At 40.2% G+C, this 23,536-nt stretch overlaps 1 protein-coding gene across 8 annotated transcripts; it reads left to right on the forward strand.

Moving 5' to 3' along the window:
- Positions 1-1,155: 1,155 nt before the first annotated feature.
- Positions 1,156-23,367, forward strand: dnmt3ba (DNA (cytosine-5-)-methyltransferase 3 beta, duplicate a). Of its 8 annotated transcripts, none has more exons than XM_020052095.2 (26): positions 1,156-1,241; positions 3,255-3,389; positions 6,309-6,454; positions 6,626-6,848; positions 6,963-8,728; positions 8,883-9,054; positions 9,767-9,826; positions 10,433-10,500; positions 11,238-11,387; positions 12,207-12,278; positions 13,181-13,276; positions 13,376-13,528; positions 13,607-13,714; positions 14,547-14,682; positions 14,805-14,924; positions 15,420-15,461; positions 15,565-15,644; positions 15,760-15,872; positions 16,028-16,296; positions 16,596-16,741; positions 17,907-17,997; positions 18,663-18,811; positions 18,939-19,024; positions 20,959-21,028; positions 21,238-21,356; positions 21,568-23,367. In XM_020052095.2, the coding sequence occupies exons 2-26, from the start codon at positions 3,260-3,262 to the stop codon at positions 21,707-21,709; spliced, it is 4,707 nt and encodes a 1,568-aa protein (XP_019907654.2). In that variant the 5' UTR covers positions 1,156-1,241; positions 3,255-3,259; the 3' UTR covers positions 21,710-23,367. The 8 variants fall into 8 exon arrangements, with proteins under 8 accessions (XP_019907654.2, XP_019907657.2, XP_019907658.2 ...); XM_020052096.2 differs by having other exon boundaries at positions 1,188-1,270; XM_020052098.2 differs by lacking the exon at positions 12,207-12,278.
- The last annotated feature ends 169 nt before the right edge of the window (positions 23,368-23,536 follow it).

Raw genomic sequence — 23,536 nt, forward strand, 5'->3', positions numbered from 1 at the left:
GGCTTCAGTGAGTTTATAGTCGCTCCCTCTGTAATTCGTCTCGTTCACATTCAAATTCTCCGGCCAACTCCCTGAGCACCGCACGTTTACCGCCATGTTCTTGAAACAACGATTTCCAGATTCCATTTTGTCCGTGAAATTAGTAAAATTGGCGAAATGTAGATTAAAATGTCAACTTTATTATGCCTCGTAGATGGACAATGCAAATGCACTGGCCACAACATTTTAGACCACGCCAATGATTGAAGGTTTACAAAGGCCAACGGGTGTCCGCGATGTTTTATAATTCAGTGTAGCAGCTTAATGGCTAGATTGTAGATTGTTTTTCAAGAAAACGCGGTATCTGATTCGTAACAGCATTGATTAGGCTACATTAGCCTAACACGTTATATGCGCGCAATGACATTTTTTGTCTATATCTGAATGCTCGAAACTACTGATAGCTTTGTTGCAAATAAATTGTTTTTTAAACAGAACGATAGGCTATTGTTCACCGATACATCGCAATTAAATTAGTGACAAAAGTTCAGGACACCAATTCCTGGGCCTTTGCAATGTAGTCTGGTTATACTTTCTTTTATACTTTTGCTTACTTTACCTAGCGTGAAAAAGTATCTACCGCTCCAGTTGGATCTGCGTATCACAGTATTAGTATGATATTAGATCGAAATAATTAATTAAGGACCCTTCCAAATAACAATCTGGTCAGTCCGATTTTGATAAATTTTCAATGGCGGTTTCAGATTATTAGCGCTGTGTACAACAGCCAAAGGACGTGTTCGGGTAGTATGTTGGTCTTGGTTCTTGTGATTTCCATACGTGCATGATGTGTTTCAGTTGGCCGCGAGGCCCTTTGGCCGATGTTTAGTTTTTCCTGTTCGGCCATCGTGGTAAAGAACTCCGGGGCCCTCGGCCTATTGCCAATAAAGTTTGAGATGATCAGCCAAAACAACACAAGTATTTGACAGCATTTATATACATTGTCGACCAAATGCAAAGCGTTTGAATATGAAAAAAAAACATTTGTATAATTATGCACAATTGCAACATCGCTTTCTTACTCTAGCTACCATTGTAGGTAGGCTTATATGACACGTCCCATTTTCGTACAGTCCGCCAATCCCGAACAAGAATAGCCAGATTGGTGAGACGTCATTGGATGGTATTGGGGAAGAAGCCTAGTGGTTCTCAAACCCGGTGGATGAGTCTAGTATAGGCTACCCGGAGTAAGGGACGAGACGGTAGGTGACCAATGATTCATATTTTAAAGGTACTAGTTATCATTTTCTACTGTTAGACTTCTTTGTGTGATTATAATAATGTTGAAACTATGATTGCGCGTATTTTCATATTTGTACAATATACTATATAGGCCTATTGGTCAACCACTTTATGCACAAAGCCTGGATGACACAAAAGACAAAGCAACAACCTAGGAACCGGCATGGTTCAACTCCTCTGTTAATATATATTAACTTTATATTAACAGTCAGTATAAAAAATCCTTCAGCACATTAATTTTACTATAGATCATTTGTTTCCATATCGGTAGACATATAGATACGATGGCAATGCTAAAGACCAACATTAGAAAAACAATGTTGTTTGACAACAACTACCCTATTGGCATGATGTCTGGGGTTATAAAGGCCAGTATATAAGCAACACATACATTGACAACAAGGCTACAGCCGTCTTCTGATACGAAGTGTGCCTGTCAGGCAATGTGTTACAATGTAGCTGAATGGATAGATGCTGTCTTCAAAATGAAGATACTTTTAGTCTACTTTGCAACAGTCTTGCTACTACAACACTTTCTCAAGACATCAAACATCTGTCCAGTTTTCGAAAAAAGCTGTCCAGTGTAGGACATCAAATTAGGAAATAATTCGTCTCTGCCTTCGCGGCAAAACATAATACCCCGCGAGATTTCTTTATACACATCGTGAAAGGGGAGGAGAAAGTGACCGGGTCTGACTCGGAACTGGTATGGTAAAGAAAAGCAATGTGGTTTGCACGTTTTTCGAAAGCGTGTGGCTGCAATATTCAAATGTATGGTTCTGATCAAACATTTAACGCCAATGTAACCTACTATACTACACACAAAACAATTAACCTAATAAACGCTCCTTTTGAAATCGTCAGCCTAGCAGTTTTATTTCCCATGCAGTCTTATATAGAGTGTAGGCTACATGGAGTGTACTGAAGTAAGTTAGAGAGTAAGATTGATTTTTTCGAAGAACTGGTTCTTCGATTATCGCCACAAAACAACAAAAGTCACTCGGCTCTTTCTCTCTAGAACAAAAGATTAAGCGGACTCATTCATTGGATGTCTACCCCTGATACACCCTCATGCCCCCGGAATGGGTCAGGGGTTCGTTTAATGACGGGATAGGCATAGCAGTTGTTATGACAACATAGCTGTGGCCCTAATAATGAAAGACAGTTGTCTTTAGCTTTCTAATCTACTGTTGAAAATAACTTAAGCTTTCAAGCTGGCAGTAAGGTTTTAGTTTTTTTTAACTAATGAAATATAGGCATTAATCACGGAACTAGCGTTACTATTACGATATAGTTGTGTAATTGTATGGTAGTTTGGGGTTAAACGCCTCCCTGGGTTAAACCACCCGTAATTCTCCACCATACCACCAAATGACACCACATAACAGCATATGTCAAGATATATGCTGAAAAGTTCAAGATATAGCCATATATAAGTAGTATTTTGTTTAATAGCTAGTTTACGCACATGTTAGCATCTAATGTAACAGGCCTATCAGTTGACACTGATATTGAAAGAATTGTTCAATATTACTGATTAAATTATTTAACTTAAGGCTTGGTTAACAAAAAACAATTAAATAATTATCAAAAGTTATTTGATATTGTAATAAATGTTAATTTAGATATTTTTGCCTTTGGATATTGTCACTTTAGAGACAAGCAATCCCGGCAACAGGATGAAATGACTGAGGGGGCATTTTTTATCAACAGGGAGCATATTTGTCTGACTATAGTCATTATGTACATATCTAAATCTGATCAAACATGGCTTTTTTGAGTCAGAAAAAAGTTTTCCCTTAAGAGGGCATTTCCCCAAGTTACCCTAATGATATTTTTTATAGTCTACTTGTAACTGAAACTAACACAAACCTACAAATGTTAAAACGTTTGAATGTTTGAATTAGATAGCAAAAAAATATATACAATGATTTCTACATGTTAAACTTTCTCTGCTTTGTGCCATTTTCTAGGAACAATGGCGACAAATGTGGACCTGGATCAGTCCCCAGATGCTACTGCAGACAAATGCAGCCGTTATGAACTGCTGAACTGGCTAAATAAAAATCTAGACATCAAATTTACCAGACTGGAACAGATATGTTCAGGTATATTCTCAAACTTTTACCTGACATTTTAGTTTACATTGACATATACAATCACCCAAGCCAATCTGATGATTTGGTCAGGTAAAAATGCAACCTATTTTAACTTTTATTTCATAATGGTATATTACTATTAATGCCTAACATTTGAGATTTAATTTTAGGGACCAAATGAGGCAGCTCTTTTAGGTTAACAGAGACACAAGAGTCATCTCACCCAAAAAATAATTGTAATGCTCATCACCACTCTCACCTGCAGAGGCGGGTTGCGTGCCAACAAACTCATCCAGCTCTTGGGAGAATTATCAGTTCTTTCTACCACAACCACACAATCCATTCTTATCATGGGTCTGGCAATGAGAATCTTTTTTTTTCACCAAGCAAAGGAATTATTGACCTGAGCTCGGTCCTTTGTTTGAGGCTACCATACAGATGTCCCTATTTTCCATCAAATATCCCCATTTTTGGTAGCCTTTTCTTGCAAATTTCTCTGCTTAGACCCCAGAAAGAAAAGGTAATCTGAAGTTAAATCGCATCTGTCATGCAAGTCTCAAGTGTCACTAGATTAGATTCAACTTAATTGTTATTGAACAGTTCGAGTACAGTACAACGAAATGCAGCACTACAGCCTGATTGCAAGTAAAATTATTTTATATTGTTATACCAAACTTGCCTCCTTCTGCAGATGTTACATTTACACTTTTGATCAGTATAACATCTGCATAAACAATCATGCAATTGTTTGCAGTGGATACCCATTGCAGCAATATCAGTGTGTGCCAATTGATATGAAGATAAAATAAAACATTTTTAGAGGTTCAATTCAGGGTCAGGCATGCATCTGATTGACAAAGGTTCTGAGGAATACATAGCCTGTGGTGAGACATCCAGATGTTCCATCTTGCTCATAATACACTACACATACAAATTGACATATGTCTGTTATAATATATATACAGGTGCTGGTCATAAAATTTGAATATCATCAAAAAGTTGATTTATTTCTGTAATTCCATTCAAAAAGTGAAACTTGTATATTATATTCATTCATTACACACAGACTGATATATTTAAAATGTTTATTTCTTTTAATTGTGATGATTATAACTGTCAACTAATGAAAATCCCAAATTCAGTATCTCAGAAAATTTGAATATTAATATTCATATTTTTAGAAATGTTGGCCAACTGAAAAGTATGAACATAAAAAGTATGAGCATGTACAGCACTCAATACTTAGTTGGGGCTCCTTTTGCCTGAAGTACTGCATCAATGTGGCGTGGCATGGAGTCGATCAGTCTGTGGCACTGCTCAGGTGTTATGAGAGCTAAGGTTGCTCTGATAGTGGCCTTCAGCTCTTCTGCATTGTTGGGTGTGGCGTATTGCATCTTCCTCTTCACAATACCCCATATATTTTCTATAGGGTTAAGGTCAGGGGATTTTGCTGGCCAATTAAGAACATGGATATCATGGTCCTTAATCCAGGTACTGGTAGCTTTGGCACTGTGTGCAGGTGCCAAGTCCTGTTGGAAAATGAAATCTGCATCTCCATAAAGTTGGTCAGCAGCAGGAAGCATGAAGTGCTCTAAAACTTCCTGGTAGACGGCTGTGTTGACCTTGAACCTCAGAAAACACAGTGGACCAACACCAGCAGATGACATGGCAACCCAAACCATCACTGACAGTGGAAACTTTACACTGGACTTAAGCAACGTGGATTCTGTGCCTCTCCTCTCTTCCTCCAGACTCTGGGACCTTTATTTCCAGAGGAAATGCAAAATTTACTTACATCAGAGAACATAATTCTGCAGCAGTCCAGTCCTTTTTGTCTTTAGCCCAGGCGAGACGCTTCTGACGCAGTGTCTTGTTCAAGAGTGGCTTGACACAAGGAATGCGACAGCTGAAACCCATGTCTTGCATACGTCTGTGCGTGGTGGTTCTTGAAGCACTGACTCCAGTCCACTCTTTGTGAATCTCCCCCACATTTTTGAATGGGTTTTGTTTCACAATCCTCTCCAGTGTGCGGTTATCCCTATTGCTTGTACACTTTTGTCTACCACATCTTCTCCTTCCCTTCGCCTCTCTATTAATGTGCCATCCTCTTTAGCTATGACCTTTTGTGTCTTGCCCTCCTTGTGCAAGGTGTCAATGGTCGTCTTTTGGACAGCTGTCAAGTCAGCAGTCTTCCCCAAGATTGTGTTGCCTACAGAACTAGACTGAGAGACCATTTAAAGGCCTTTGCAGGTGTTTTGGGTTAATTAGCTGATTGGATTGTGGCACCAGGTGTCTTCAATATTGAATCTTTTCACAATATTCTAATTTTCTGAGATACTGAATTTTGGGTTTTCATTAGTTGTCAGTTATAATCATCAAAATTAAAAGAAATAAACAATCGAAACATATCAGTCTGGGTGGAATTAATGTATGCATTATACAAGTTTCACTTTTTGAATGGAATTACTGAAATAAATCAACTTTTTGATGATATTTACAGATCTGTTTAGTCAGGTTAAAGTCAAGACAACAAACATTCAAATGATCTGAGGCTTGGGTAAACCAGTCTAGGTAAAAGGACTTAAAAAATAACCAGTTCACATGACAGAAATGTTTTGATGTTTTACAATTCTAGAAAGAGAAAACCAACAGTGGTTTGGAATTCCGGGGGGTCAGGCCTATCCTCCCCATAACCCACTACACATTGCCACATATATTCTTTGAAAAGCACCTTAGTTTATGTTGTTACTTTGTACCTCACTACTATTTGAACTAAAAGGAAAAGCTGCTAGGCGATTCATTAACTTAATCTCTACTATAAGCACATCATGGGCACAATAAAATGGTAATTACACGTAGCCTAATGTATTACTGCTAGTGTGTTATTTTATCAAGCTGACTTATATGTATATTGTGTGTGGTGTGCAGGTTCCTGCTACTGCCAGCTGATGGACTGGCTCTTCCCAGGGTGTATAGACCTGAGCACAGTGAAGTTCCAGGCTCAGGACAAGACAGACTTCCTCCACAACTACAACCTGCTCCAAGCTAGCTTTAAAAAGACAGGTGTCACTAAGGTTAGACACAACATTATGTTCTCTCAAAAAAATAAAGAACCTGCGCCAATATCACACTGTTTATCACACTGAAATCAAGGATCTTATTGAATTTTTCTATGTGCGCAGCGGGTTGACAGGGATTCTCATCTTGTCTCTATGGTGTATTAGCATATTGTTCTAATTTTTCAGATTGTTCCAGTGGAGGAGCTGATAGACGGAAAGTTCCAGCCTAACTTCGTATTCCTAAAGTGGTTCAGGAGGTTTTTCCAGACAAACCTGGCAGAGCAGGTGTATAACCCTTTAGAGGCTCGCCAAGGCCAGGATATTCAGCCTGCCAGACCTCCCCTTCGCTCCCCTCTGGGACAAGGCTTAAAGGGCCGTAAGACAGCCAGCCGTAGCCCCAGCCTATCAGGTGTTCATCACTTATCATTGGTCAAAATAATATTTGCATGACCTCATATTCCAGGTAGATTATTGTAGAATTTTTTGTCTTCATCAATTTGTTAATCGTTCTCTTTTCCAACAGCGGGGTTAGAAACCGATACGGACGAAGAAGCTTCAGTGAAGTACCAAAGGAAACGTATTGTTTATGATAATACATGGGAAGAGTCATACATCTGGGTGAAGCCAAGCGCCCTAGGAGATATATATGCCTACTGCAGTCTGTGTGACCTAAACCTCAACATCTTTCACTCTGGCTTGTTTGACCTCAAGCGTCACTCACAGAGCAAGAGGCACCACAGTCATTGCCTGTCTGCCGGTGATGGCGCTCTCATGCCTTCAGGTAACAGCAGGCCGGACGGCAGCCCTCCACGCTGTAGTAAACTGGTCTTGCAGTTCATTCAGTCTTATTGTAACTCAACGGTCGCGGACCGTGTGTCTAAACAATACGGCAGATATGTCATGGGACTACAGTACCCAAAAGACATAGTCTCTGCCTGCCAAAATACTCCTTATTGCTTATATATTTACGGAGGAGTGGCCCTAGAGGGGACTGGCGTGGCTTCCGTAGTTCTAGTGGGGTATTTCAATGTGAAGGCAGCCAGACATTGCATCAGCCTGCTGGATGTCCTGCAGCCTTTAACTGATGGCAGTGACGTGGCTCCAGTGGACACCGTGAGGAGGTTTGGGCTTTCCGCGGCTAACCTCGCTGCTCTTTACCTACACGGTAACGGTGCTGCCTCAGAGCAGATTTGCTCGCAGCTCAGGGAGCTGAACCCCAATGTGCTGGTGCTGGATGGGCTGTACGGAGTAGCTGATGCAGCCTGCCACGCCGGGATGGCCGAGCTCTCCACTCAGGTCCAGGAGCTCATAGTAGACATTTACACCCACTACTCATCCTGCTCCAGCAAGGATGCCAACCTGGGGGAGCTGTTTGCCAGCATCTGCAGTGCGAGTGGCCTCAAGCTTCCCCTCACCACATCTTGCCTTAGCTTCTGCACGTTAGTCCGGAAGGTTCTGGGGAAATGGACCCATCTCGTCACCTACTTCAGCTCCTCTGATGAGGGAGATACGAAAGCCAAGCTGATCTGCACACAGCTGCAGGATGTGAAACTCAGGGCTACGTTTATGTTTCTGGACCAGGCCCTGGAACCTCTCCGTGCCTTTCAGGAGCGTTTGCATCACCACGAGGGCTCATCTCGGGCTGACCTCGTTCAGGTCCTACAGGACGCCAGCAGCCTCCTGCGCTCCTATGCTTCCAGTTTCCTCCGGCCTCAGGCTGTCGTGTGCTTCCTCAAAGATTGCGATACCTCACTTCTTAAAACCCAGGAGTGCCACCTGCCAGTGGAAGAGCTGAATGTGGGCGGGGGTGCTGTGGAGGACTTCCTGTGCGAGATATCGGAGACAGGAAGTGAAACCCTGCGATCATTTCGGGAACAGGCTTTGTCCTTCTACAGTGTGCTCACAGCCAGCCTGGCGGAGGGACTGCCCCTGAGTGATGCCCTGTTGAGGAGCATAGCCCAGCTACTGAGCCCTCAGGACAGGCTGACGATAACAGGGAAGGCTGTGGGAGAACTGGGGGCAAAGTTGGGGCTTTGCAGCACACCTGAGGAGATCAACAAGCTCAACAAGGAGTTTCTGGATTACCAGCTGGCAGAGGAAGAAGAGGGACAAAGGGAAGTAAATGGTAGTAATGGGGGTGTCCAGAATGGTTCGGTAGCATCCTCACTGGAGCAACATTGGAGTATGGTGCTGAAGGCATCTGGATCGACCAGCATCTTCAGGAAACTTGCTTTGACCCTCTTAGCCATGCCCTGCCCCCCACTTGAAGCTCAGAAGGTCTTCACTCAGGTATGTGAAATACAATTAGCATTACACACTTGGAAGTGCTCGCCTTCAATGTTTTTACAGTAATGCTGTTCCATTTATGTGTGTGCAGGGATTGGTGTGCCTGTATATGTACCTACATCTATATTCTTTGTGTCCACCTGTCTGTGCTCCTCAGGCTGTGGTGAATGGGGACAGCGCCCAGTTAACTGACAGTTTGACAGAGAGTGAGCTGGACTCCATTCAGGAATTAGACCTGACCAATGACAGCACTCTCTCAGACAATAGTGGTGTCAATGGGGCTGTCAGGAAGAAGAAAAGTAAAGGTCGCCCCAGAAAGAGTCTATCAGGTAAGTTATTTTACCATTGGGCTGTATAAATATGACAGTAGTGGAATGTATTAAGATGAAATGTATTTGGAAGTATGTTTTATTTGAAGAAGAGCCCTGAAAGGTGTTTAAGTTTCGGTTTTGGTTATCATTAGCATGTTTGTGTGTGCTGGTAAGCATCTTATCAAGTGGATTAGCATATGAAAGGGTTATCTTTAATTGATTGACTTCGAGGCAGTTCTCCAATGTAGGGCTAGGTAAATGTAGCAAGAACATGCTTCAGGTTTGTATGTGTGTGGTCAGTTTTAGGGTTATTTATTATTTTTATAATTATTTATTTATTTTAGTGTAAATGATAGAATAGACAGATTTATTTTCTTAAACTGGGTACGAATGATAGTTTACATGTATTGTAATTTAAAAAGGTTTGTTATTGTATTGACGTGTAGTTATCAATGTACCATACATTGGCATCCTTTATGCATCCTTTATGCATACAGTGTTTGTGGAGTTGTTATTACTGTTACCATTGTTTGGTATGAATTTGCCTTGGGAGCAAAAGGTCATTTCGACATGACATTCCACATTGCACCCTACACAGCTAGAAACACAATGGCTACAAATAAAAACCATCTATATTCTGTAGTCACAGTAGCACTCAGCAGTATTTGTGTTTCACATACTTTAATCACAGGATCCCTGTTAATAATAGAAGCAATGTGTTGTTTTCCAGAGGTGAATTACGTTAATGGGCCAGTGAAGCCATGCACAGTGCGGCTGCAGAAGATATTCAGTAAGAAAAGATATTGACAGTTAATGAAGATGATCATTGGTAATCATTCATATCACATACACTCCATTAAGGTGATGTACTGGTGACACATTACCAGAGAATGCTTACCAATCTCCCTCCTGCATTTTCCCAATGATTTATCTACGTCTGTACAATAGATGACTGATGGGACACTGTATTGAAGCCTTCGCGCAATCATCTTGGCACTTTCTCATTTGAAGAAAAAGATACACTTTAGAAACAATATGTAGACATTTATTACTGTCTACATTAGTCTGCCGTATTTATTCTATGCAGACATCCTACATTTGAATTATATTATTTAAGCTAAACATGTATACAAAACGGTGGCTTCAAAACCTCTCACGGGGGCAATATATTATTGCATCTGCATTCTATGGTTTATACATACAGTATTATTCCAATTTACGGTAAATTTAATTAAATTCAGAAATTTAATTTAATTTTAATTCCTTTAAATGAAATGGACCCCCACTTTTCTCTGCTTTTCTGTCCACTGCCTTTTCAATGTTGGACACTTTTAGACAAAACTGTATTTTCCTGCATCAAAACATTTATTTATTTCCTAAAATATGTTTTTCTTAGACGGGTCAAATAACGAGGACAGTACGGTGTTTGTAGAGGACGATGTAGTTTGGACAAACACTACTGAGGTAATATTTTTGTTATTTTTTTATTGTGGCACCATATTTTATGTCTGTTGGTTAGGCAAACAATTCAAGACATATTGTAACATCAAAATGAAAAATGAGAGTGCTTATTGTTTTCTTGTGGGTCATAATCACATAACATCGCACTTTTGGGAAAGACAGATATAGCTAATGCAGCCTAAATAAAATAAACGAGAACATAAATAATACATTTAAATATGACCTCACAACAAAGTGCACATGGAAACCATATTAATCATTATACTCAAACGAAGAAAAGAAGAAAAGAGTGCATCCATCTTTTGCATGAATAGACATCTGGACATCTCATGGTTTTTTGCATTATGGTAATCCTTTCTTTGCAGGGTTTGTTAAATACGTGTCACCATTGCAGTTGAGTCTGCTGTCCTGGGTCTAATAAACCATTCTGTTGGATTTATTTCACATTATTATATCTTTACAAACACTGGATAAGTGCATGCAAATTTCATCCCTTGTCTAACTAACCGTGTCATTAGCTTTTTTATATCCTCTCCTTTCTCTTCTCTTCTTTTCTTACGTGGGTCTGCTTTACGGTTCGTAGTAGTGGGCTAGTGGCAATTATTGGAAATGAGAAGGTGAGTGTGTGTTGTGTGTGAGTTGCTAGAATGACTGAGTGAATGCGTGCGCGCACTTGTACAGTGCCGGTGCACAGTGTGTGTAATGTGTGTGTGTGTGTGCGTGTGTGTGTTGTCCCTCAGGGCACCATTAGGGGCATTTATGGCTGGGAGAGCAGCTTACGCCAGAAGCCACAGGCGAGAACTGTGTTTCAGGCTGGTGCCGGCGTCTGGGCCAAGCCACAGGCTCTTGACAACGGCAGCAAAAAGGACCAGGAGTCCGAGGCCGCGTCGGTAGGTACTCTCAGAGCTCCTGCCTGTGTTGGCTAGCGGCGGAGGTGTCAGAGGACAGCTGGACTGATTGTTAGAATTATGGCTGGTATGGAAGAAATGGAACGATGTCCCACACATGGATTCATTCCATTCCAGGCAGTTGTGCGGGATAGTTCAGTAAATTAAACAGGTGCATTTTAATGACTTTTTTAATTACATTACAGTATCAGCAAGGTTAGCACATGCGCTAGAAACAACACCGGTGCATGCTGCGATGGCGTGCATTTACCACTAAATGACTGAACCCAGACGTTATCTAAATGAGCCCATCCTCCTATATCTACACCCACCAGCATCCTCTGGCTCCTTCGCCGGGGGGCAGCCCTTTTGACCCCCGTCACATGGACCAGTAAAAGGTGCAGTGCAGTTAAAACACTAGGAAACATGTTTTGCTGTGAAGGTGCGCATGGCCGTGATTGGCTCATCATTCTGTCCTTGCATGGCTCTTGTAATTCGGCTTCTAATATTCTGATTTCCATTTTAACCCTTTTTATGGATTTGGTGGTCTCCTATTTCCTCGTCTCTTATCATTTCATCACCTCTGTCATTATGACAATTCTCAAACTGTCCCTACGATGGTCAGCTTATATCAATACTGACGAAACCAGACATACACAAAGTACATGTAAAGTAGCATGTGTACAATACCATAAGGTTACCTTTCAAGTGTCTTTTTCCACATTTTCAGGGTTATCCCCAAACATTTGTGGATGTGTCCGTCATGGCATTTTCCACCATTTTTCAGTGCATTCCAAAAGCATAAATCTTTTTGACTTTCAGCTCCCAAACAATCAGAATCATTCATCCGCCTCACCAAGCCCCAGGTCAGCAAAGAAGGGTGTTGATTACCAGGTTCGTACTTAAACAAGAATGTAATTAATGCTGACAAAACCTGACGAAGTACCAGAGTAGCATATTACAATATGCATGTAAAATACCATAGTATGACATTTTAAGTGTCTATTTATCATGTTTTGTGGAATCATTCAGCATAGCCTATGGAGCTTTCCAGTCACTTGCATCACTGTCAAAGCTTTAACATAGACTGTGGTGGTAAGCTTTGTTCTTCAATAGGGCGCCTTATTGTGGCGTTCACATGATAGGCGGGTGCAAGCTAGGGCACAAATGCTAGCCAAGGCAGACATCGAAAAAACGTCTATTGACATTAGCTGGCAACCATACCAGCCTTCATTCTATAACTCACATGGCTGAGTATAAATGATCAACAAATGGATAACTGGAAATTCAATCACCACTATACACTATACTATACTTATTAACTTGCCGTCCCACCTGACTACTATTTCCCCCCCATGCCAGTCCCACTATGCATTCAGTGTTGTGTTGTATAGTCATGGAAACGCAGATAAAAACAACATCAGTTTCTTCTCCATTTTGTTCATGGAATGATCGAGCAACATTGTAAGCCGATTGGTTGCATTTTCGGAGGTCACCGACTTCAGGTGACAAAGTTAAAATTGTTTTAACCTTGAGACCAGCAACTTGTTGGTATTTTTGGGCGTTGTCAGTCGTTTTGCTGGACGAAGTGGACGTCCTTCATTGAAAGTAATGGATTTCTCAGGCACAATGCCCTTGTCGCCCTTATAGTGCCACTAGATATGTGTGCTACGCCATCTTGAAGGCCATAAGATAACCTTTTGAGCCTGATTTTAGGGTTATCACTAGATATCAGTGGATGTGTAGGTGATTCTATTTCATCTGTGTGGTCAAGCATCCATCTATTTGACTTTCAGCTTCCTAAGAATCAGAATCAGTCATCCTCATCCAGCATGTCCTCATCCAGCATGTCCTCACCGAGCCCCAAATCAGCAAAGAAGGGCGATTACCAGGTTTGTACTTTAAGAAAAATATTTCTTATGGATTCTGATGTTTTCTTATTATATAAACCCATCTGAATACCCCTCTTTCTCCTGGTTCTTCCCCGAAAGGATGGCAAGGGGTTCCTCACTGGAGAGCTAGTGTGGGGGAAGGTGAAAGGTTTCTCCTGGTGGCCTGGACTTGTGGTACTCTGGAAGTCCAGTAAGCCACCGGCTATATCCATGCGACGGGTGGAGTGGTTTGGCGACGGGATGTTTTCTGAGGTAAGGACTTGAGCGGTTTTCAAAAGCAACCTTGGACCTGCTGCATAGATGTTTCACCTCTCCTGTTTTGTTCTGCAGATTTTTGCAGAGAGGCTTCTGCATTTTGCAGCTTTCACAAAGTGTTTCTGCAAGAATTCCTATGCCAGCTTGCCAACCTACAAAGATGCCATCTACCAGGTTCTTGAGGTATGACTGGAATGTTGTGTAACCTTCTAATGTAAAGCACTGTACAACCCTCCATTTCCCAAACTAGGTGTCACAAGAGAAACTAGTGCTTGGTACATGGAACTAGTTGCAGTTGTAATGAACAGAGTGATGTAGGTTTTCTTACAATAAATGTGGCACTACATTTTTTAAAGATCAAACTAGAAACTAGAAAGACCCCATTCCTGATAGATAACAATCCTTTAGCATAGATTGGACAAAACCAGGCAGTAAATCAGACTGGGGGAGAAAGAGCAACATCAAGGATAATGTTACTTTCTACATTGAAGATCACACAAAATGATTGCTTGATCTTCCTTGATTTACTTCAAACCTTACTTGGTTTAGATGAAACAGTTGTAAAAAATAAAACATGCCATTAAATAATATGACACAAAGTAGTGTCTAGTTAAAATACAGGTATATTGTATTTTTAAGTAAATGTGCAAGTACCTAAAACATTCAGTTTTTGTACTTGCCATGAAAGTGATATCGGTTGTTGATTCCAATAACTAAATATCTGATGATACTAAATTACCAATATAAAAATTTAAAAAGTTAAATGTCAAAACATGCATTGCATGCTGGATATTTGTATTCAAATTGAACTCACACCTAAACTAAACCAGATTTCTATCAGGACTGTTGAAAAATATTTTGATGGGGGAAAAATGCAACCCTAAATAATGTATCTTAGGATAAATTGGGCTGTAATTCATGTAAGTGAAATATAAACGACAAAACACTCCAATGCTGTAATAACACCGCAACGTGCCACATCACTCACTCACAACTTCTGCTCATGTCTGTTTAGTTGGCCGGTGAACGCTGTGAGAAGTCCTTTCAAAAAGCGGTCAATAAAGAGGAGGAGCTGAAACTGATGCTGGACTGGGCACACGGTGGATTCCTTCCCACTGGGCCAGATGGGTTTGCCCCTCCCCCCGCTGCAGGTATGTGTGGCATACAGTCCACTTCCATATTAGGGAAACCCTGTACATGTGGAGGAACACTGTAATTACTCTCGGGTTAGCAGGTGTACTCAGTTTCCTTTTATCATGTTTCCATACAAAAGCTCCCAAAGATTCAAAGTTTGACTCTTCCGATTCGACTCTGTCGGACTACCAGCCCCCAGCTAAGAGGAAAAATGTGTGCAAGAGCAGACCATCCAGTGGGAATACAAGCCACAGCAGAGGTAAATCCTATTTCCACAGTAATCCTTATTTAATGTATGTTATTAGGATAAACTGATGCAATGGCTACTCATCCATACCTTCAAGCTTATGTCCACTCTTCCCGCATGGAAATATGGCACAGTGCCAAGTTGTCTTTCCTCCTGTGAAAATGGCTACGGCACGACTATCCAGAGAAATAAATACCAAGAATATAATAATGGAATAATAACATTTCGGTTTTTTATAGTCTTTATTTAAATTAAGAGCCCTAGTCTGATGTGTGGTCAGACTCACTCAGGTAGAACTTGTTGATTGACACTGAGAAAACAAGGAGTCACACTTTTATTTTCCAAACCACATCTTAGCAATCATCAAATTGTTTTGTTGTATTGTTGCTGGTAACCTAACTAATTAGTGTATACATAGTGTGTACACCCAGCATACATTCAGTTACTCCTAAACCCAGCTGAAAGATTGTATTTCCATTTATGCCAATTCAATGTTTTTCTTCACAGAGGCAATGGTAAAAGATGTCACTAAAGGCAAGAAGATCGACGGTATTTCACTTTCCACACTAACCACCCAAATTGTTTGTGCAGTATTCCCATTGCACTTCCCGAAAGACACTAAATAATACCATGCATTCTCCCGTCACCTCAGAGTTCTGCCTGTCATGTGGTTCCCCCGACACCCACACCTTCCATCCGCTGTTTGTAGGGAGCCTCTGCCAGAAGTGCAAGGTAAACTAACCTCGGTCCCCCATTCATTCTGTCCATTTAATTCACAAAAACGTGTGGACATGTTTGATCGGCCCTCGTCACCACTGTAAATTTGTCCCTCGATTAACCCCCGCAGGAGAATTTCATTGAGACCTTGTACAGGTATGACGAAGATGGCTACCAGTCCTACTGCACTGTCTGTTGCGGTGGCCTTGAGGTCATCCTCTGTGGCAACGCCAGTTGCTGCAGGTAAGCACTTTTCAAGTTGTCCTTGTTCAAGATCGTTAATCAAACCGTTTTTATTCCCAAGCATGACAGGGTAAATGCTAATCTTCACGTTTGTCCCCTTCAGGCTTTTACATGCTTATGAACTGTGTCGTCCCCCTCGCCTCTTTGTGTTTTAGGTGTTTCTGCAAGGACTGCCTCAACATCCTGGTGGGTGAGGGAACCTTTGACAAATTGAAGGACGTGGACCCATGGAGCTGCTTCATGTGCTTACCGTCCCAGTGCAACGGAAACCTCAAGCTGCGGCCTGACTGGAGCGTGCGTGTCCAGGAGTTCTTCGTCAATAACAGTGCCCTTGAGTTTGAACCTCACAGGGTGTATCCCTCAATCCCTGCCAATCAGCGCAGACCCATACGGGTTTTGTCTCTCTTTGATGGAATTGCCACAGGTTTGTACACTATGGAGTTTTGAGCGTTTTTGGAGGGGATGTTACATAGGAGTGACTGGTATTTTTGAGGAACGTATACTTCCGAAGATTATCTGTATTTTTGCCGATGTCGTTTATCACGGGTTGTTATCAGATATTCAACCAATGCCTACTATTCTAACACAGTAAATAAAATTCTTACACAGTAAATAAAAACTTTTGACTCGTCTTCCAAGAGTCTTGACAGTCACCCAGGTGTTTTATTTTTGGTGTCTTGTGGTGATGGATGGCTCTGTGTGTCCCTTGTGTCTGTTTTGCAGGGTACCTCGTACTCAAAGACCTGGGCTTCATAGTGAAACGCTACATTGCCTCAGAGATCTGTGAAGACTCTATCGCTGTGGGAATGATCAAACATGAGGGCAAGATTGAACATATCAATGACGTACGCACCATCACAAGGAAACATGTGAGTTAATATACACACCTACATACATTTTGAAACACATTTAAACTATGGAATATAAAAACATGTCAAAACAATCCAATGGAAAGTCCCTATTTCAAGAAGACGATTAATCAAAAATAATAAATTATCAAAAATACTTATTAGTGTTGTGTATCTTGCTAAAATATTTACCTTGTTGTCTTACTGTGGGTGTCCATCTGCTTTTCGCTTGATTCGCTCATCTTTCCATTAGATTGATGGACTTATCCGACCAGTGGTATTGGTTGTAGAAATGCAAATGTAACTGACTGGTCAAGAGTAGATGACACTCTCTTGCTTGCCGCCGAATGAATTTTCACCTACGAACCTCGAAATACAGAACCTCTCCACAGGGCCGGCTCCAGGCGTAACCAACTCACGCGGTCGTATAGGGCCGCCGACCGCTAGGGGGCCTCCGACTGCTAGGGACTGAAAGGGGAGAGGGGGCCCAAACTGACATTTTGCTTAGGGCCCCCAAAAGGCTAGAACCGGCACTAAGGCTACCAGATTTTCACTACACAATTATCGTGACCAAAATTATTCATGGTAATGATATTATTGCGGTGTTTATAGAAAATTCTTCCTCAACTTTGTTGAACTTTTTTTTTTTCCCTCGTTTTTGGCAAATTAATTACACTCACAATATGAGTGTGTGGAAGTGGAGAGAGTCTGTAACCATAACTGTACAAATAAAAAAATAAAAGCAAACAAAAGGAACAATTAAACTTAATGGATAGTGAAATGGCCACCAGATGAACTGATAAACAAAAGATCCACGAGGCCTAACACGACGAATTTCTGGAGAATTTTTTTTTAAAATGCACCTAGTGAATAGGCTACGAAAAGGCTTTAATTCCAACGCTAGTGTAGAGGTCCAGTGTGTAGGTCCAGACTCATAGTTTAAGCACATGCGTCGCTTGTCCATGAATAAGCAATGGAAAAACCGAGAGGGGTTTTAGGAAAAATACAACGTCCTTTTTTCCATGTTAATAGGCTGCTAAAACTGCACATCTTTGCAGATCTCTCCCAGTGGTTCTAGTGGGGCTAACGAGTTGATTTCAACGCCTATGAATTGGTCCAGTCTCCTTGTTTAAGCACATGCATAATTTGTGATCATTTTCTAACCTGTGTGTTTGCTTTTCTTCAGCTGGCCGAATGGGGGCCTTTTGACCTTCTGATTGGAGGAAGCCCTTGCAATGACTTGGCTTGTGTCAACCCTGCTCGAAAGGGCTTATTTGGTAACTAACCTATTAACTTTAATGTTAATGGAGTGCCTCTGCTAGAAAATACAGTACATATCTGGAGGACTTTATCAAGTCCATTATTAATTTTTTTAATCAGAATTTAGGGTAGGGTTCTGTCACATGCACATTCCACACGATATACTATCCACTGGACTCATGAATGGCTCCTGGCCTTTTCATTTAAGTCACACTTATATCCCTTTTCTCCAGTATTGAGCTATCTAATTGTGTCTACGGCCCTTTGTCATAGTAACCACTCCTACTGGATATAGAAGAATTGAAGATTGCGGCAAGCTTTTCCCCTAGGCATCCATACTAAACCATTCAGCTTTTTTCTACACTGCTTATCCAACCAGGACATTGTGTTAGTCAACAAGGCAACCTCACTCAACTGAGGACCTGAGTTTGCTTTGCAGGTGGTTAACATAGACTGCAGTGGTGAACATAGACTGCAATGGTGAACATAGACTGCAGTGGTGAACATAGACTGCAATGGTGAACATAGACTGCAGTGGTGAACATAGACTGCAGTTTTAAGCATAGACTGCAGTGGTGAACATAGACTGCAGTGGTAAGCTTGGTGCTAGGAAAGAGGGCCTTAAGCCACTGCACCAACTGCTCAATAGTGTTTCAATAGTCTTCTCTGTCTTCATTTCCAGAGGGAACAGGAAGACTGTTTTTTGAATACTACAGAATGCTGACCATGATGAGACCAAAGGAAGATGATAACCGTCCGTTCTTCTGGCTCTTTGAGAATGTGGTGGCTATGAGCGCTCATGACAAGGCCGACATATGTCGCTTTCTTGAGGTAAAGATACTAGCAGCTATTTTATTCACTTCTAACTCTCTCTCATCAGTTAATTTCATATATATATGTGTGTGTTTTGCATAAATAATGTAATATCTTATAAACTAATAATTTAATCTGTTTCCAGTGCAATCCCATCCTAATTGATGCAGTAAAAGTGAGTCCAGCACACAGAGCACGCTACTTCTGGGGAAACCTCCCTGGCATGAACAGGTAAACATACAGTACCAGTCAAAAGTTCAGACACATTTAAGTATCAGTAACATATAGACTGATCCCAATATGCACACACACACATACACACACACACACACCCACCCACACTCTTCTACAATTCTAAAAGTAAAGGTGCCTGAAATATGTTTTTGGGATGCCACACTGGCGCAGCCTTTCCAGTTTGAATCATTTCTGTAAGGAACTCCTTTGTACAGGTTAAAACCAGAACATTTTGTGATGGGACGGATTCCAATTTGTATTTCTGTACACATATATTGTAGAAATAGCAGTTGTTTTTGGCCACATGTTACTGTTGAAACTCAACAAATTCCTCTCAGTAATACAATTTACAATCAAAAGTCTTCAAATGTAGATAGCAGTTGGTTATGTCGACTTATTCGGTTGCAAGTCAACAGCACGTCAGAATCTGAAGATACACTACCTGCAGGATGGGTTGCTCTAAGTCTTATGGTTACAGGAGCCTTTTATACTATTGACTGAAAGGTTGATTCTTTGTTACAAAAGTTGTGAAAACACAGGAGAACTGGTGCCAAATTCTAATGCCATCTTCCTTTTTTTTCTCCACCAATTAAACAAAGAAACATTTATTGAATTAGTTTCACACAAATCTAAACTCTTAGTCTTACTTCTCAACTATCTCTTGATATCCAGGAGAACATTTACTGGTAACAAAATATCAACTACTGTATACCCAAGATTACACCCTTGATCATTTCAGTCAATGTAGGCTAGGTTAGCACACATCCATTTCTTACAGTTGATTAGAATAATTCATTAACAGGATAGGAAATAACTTTGATCATGATACAGAAATTGGTCTCAAAATGCAATCAATGGACAGTACATGATAAAAACGATCAAGGTATACAGTGTGAAATGACATACCCCTTGATTAGGCTTTTGTAAGAATGGGTGGTTATGAGACACCCCAGAATCATGATCTCAACATTACCATGAATGTCATTCCTGTTCATCATGTTCCATTTTTGCAAAATTGTTCCCCCCAAGTATGCTCCTATAACACTACCGATTAAATGCAGAGGAGACTTGAACTTACAAGTTCAAAATAACAAATTACATTGAAATTGACATAAAACAGCTTACCATTGTCTCGACCTGAGCCAAGTAACTAGGGCCAGTAATGTTATATTTTCAATGTAACATTTTCATGTTTGTTCAAGAGAACCCTGGTGCTGCATTGTTGTTCATAAGCACTAACAGGTTTGCTCATAAAAATGTTGATTAATGATTGACTTTTTAGTTTGTTGTAATCTCTGAAAACCAGAAGTAAAATCTTGCATAATTCAGTCATTTCAACTCTGCCCATGGGAGATTGTGAAGGGTGAAAATGAGCAAATCTGTTAGTTGGTAAATTTTTTGCAGTGCCGTTACTGAAATGGTTGTTCTACTTTAGATGACTTAGGTAGTGATTTTTCTCCAAAGTAATCGTTCTGAATGCAGTTTATTAAACGTTTTGATAACTTAACAAGCCACTATAATATCACTTGCTGGCCACTTAGACCTTATGCAGTATTTTTTTATATTGTTAACAAATCAGCTGAATACATTTTAATCCCACTTTGTAATTCAACAAATGGGGCAGCAGGGTAGCCTAGTGGTCAAGTGTGTTGGGACAGCGAATGAAAGCCGACAAGGGGAGAGACCCTGCTGTTCTGACCCTGAGCAAGACAGTTAACCCTTATTGCTTCCAGGTCATTGCTGCAAATTAGAATCTGTTCTTAGCATACAAAAAATATCGTAAAATAACAGTAAATAAATAAATATAGGTATTTTTGAATGCACTGTAAGCCTGGTAAAAGCGTTCATTAATCGATTCTAGGTAGAACCATTTACAGTAGTACTAGGTAAAACTCTTGGAGAGTTTAACGTTCTGTATGTGTACTCCTTAGACCTCTAGCTACTTCTTTGGATGACAAGGTGGACCTACAGGATTGTCTGGAGCTTGGGCGCAAGGCCAAGGTAAGAGTGATTAAATATTGTGTCTTGATTGTCTCATAATTCAGTTCAGCCAACACTAGCAAGAAAGGTTGAAATTAAGTTTGACCCTCTGGTTAATTCCAAAGTAAATCTTTGGATGTTTAAATTAGTTTCTAGTATGAGATGTGACTGGTGTGTATGTTTAGTGGTTGAATATGGTTAAGTTCTCTTTGTGTTTATGTCCCTTGCAGTATAACAAAGTTCGTACCATCACCACCAAGTCCAACTCCATTAGACAAGGGAAAATGGGACCACTACCGGTCGAATTTAATGGCAAGGAAGACTACCTTTGGTGCACAGAGATGGAGAAGTAAGGCTTTTATATTGATAGTAAATTGTTATGGTTGGATCAGCATGGAATTTAGAAGTGATTACAGTGTAATTACAGTTGCTTTAAAATGTAATACTTATGATAATTTTTTTAAGTCTAATGTCTAATCTGTCTTGTCAATGTACCCCTAAAAATCATTGTCCTATTGGAGTTATTCTAATGTTTTCCACTCAATATGATCGGCCTGCAGAATCTTTGGCTTTCCCAAGCATTACACGGATGTCAACAACATGGGTCGAAGCCAGCGGCAGAAGGTATTGGGACGATCATGGAGTGTGCCAGTTATACGCCACCTCTTTGCTCCACTCAAAGACTACTTTGCCTGTGAGTAGGTAGGAGGTCCATTGCTGTATGCCGAACCATTGTCAATCACAACAGCAATATTAATGTCAGATTTTTGGTGAAGGGAGGGTAAAACATTTTATAATTATCCTTCCCTGCTTTTCAGTGAACGGTGCTAACAGTTTCTCAGACTGAACTCACAGTTTTGAGTTGCTTCTGTTTTTAATGCAGTGTGGTCCCAAAATATTTCCAGAATGCACTGACACTTTGGTTCTTTCGGTTAATCTGAAATAGTTCATGTTTGTTTTGTTAACATTTGGTCAAAGATGGTGATATCAGTGCTCAAACCATGCCTACTGTCTACCTCAGTAATGATCTTTGATTGGTCTGACATCTGCGGAGACACAGTTTTATCGCTATTTAATTTGAAGAAATTAAAATTATACATTTTACAGTGCTTTGAAATTATTCAGGATTTTTATCATTTATTGTCCATTTGAATGTTATACATTGAGTTAGAATAAATCATGTTCACCTTCTAGTGGTTTGGTACATGTTTGAAAAACATCTTTCTAGAGATTTGAAAGTCACAAACTCAGATTTAAACTAAGGCAGGATATAGGCCTTTTAATATTTGCTTGTATTTTACCATGGTTAATATTTACCATGGTTAGTCTCCGATGTGCTGTGTTAGGGTTTATAATTGTATTTTATCCAAGAGGTGGCCACAGGACTCACAATTTCAATAACATTGTCTCACTTGTTGAAACATGCATGTGTGCCTTCTCCCTGTCTTTGAGCATTGTAATTATTCTTAATTCTTAAATGTACAAACCGAGCTGGAAAAAGCTCTGGAAACTGGAGTACATAAAACAAATTCTTGTTAATTCTTTCATCTCAGTAAAGCAGATACCCAAGAACTGTGTCAAATTGGGGCACTTTTTGTGAAAGCAATTGTTTCAAACTGACTTCCGAACTGTTCTTCCGATGTACATTAAGGTCACCAAGAGGACCTACTGAACTGGCCACTTTAGTTTCATGCATATGTGAGACTAGTATTGTTGTAGTATGTTATGTTTGTTGATGACTGCAACACAACAAGCTTTCATGAAATACTGTGAATTTACACTAAACTCTGAAGTAATGAATACGGTTGGTCATTTGGTTTTATTGAGTTTTTTTCCTCTATCAATTTTGTTTGAACCCCTTATTATTTCCCTCCACCACACAGATTTCTTATGTACTGTATGACACATGTGGTGACTGTGGTGACTGATATCCACCGTATCTCAAGAGACTGAACAAATACTGTTTTTAATAAGCACAACTATCTAAATACCAGATGGACAGTGATTCACATTCATGATGCTAGCCTTAACAATCGTTTTTTTAAATGAAATGTAAAGAACAATATTGTTCGGTGTACTGTATGTTTCGATTATACTTTATACCAATACCTCAACATTTATTGTTAGGGTCAACACTAGATTCCTATTGGTGCTATATTATTGTTCAAATGTTTGTTATTTTTTACATTTTTTGCATGGTGTGTTGATATTAAGATAATGTTGGTCAAGCTACATTCTGCTGTAGTTGTCAACATGTGTGTTTAATGTATAGTTGTCATATAGTCTCATAACCCCATGTAAAGCTCTTGTTCCTAGTCTATGATCATGTTAGAGATTAGAAATAAACTGCCCTAATTATATTATGTGTACTTCGTCTGTGTTATTGTCAAGTCTGTTTATCTATTGATTGATAATATGTAAATATTGTGTGCGTGTTCGTTACATTTTCATTAGGTAAATCCCAGAAGGATTGTATTACAAGGAATATTTTACCTTTTATGGGCCCTTTCACCCAATGCCCACAAGGAA

Source organism: Esox lucius, chromosome 12 (genome assembly GCF_011004845.1).
Source record: "Esox lucius isolate fEsoLuc1 chromosome 12, fEsoLuc1.pri, whole genome shotgun sequence".
In the NCBI taxonomy this organism is placed as follows: domain Eukaryota; kingdom Metazoa; phylum Chordata; class Actinopteri; order Esociformes; family Esocidae; genus Esox; species Esox lucius.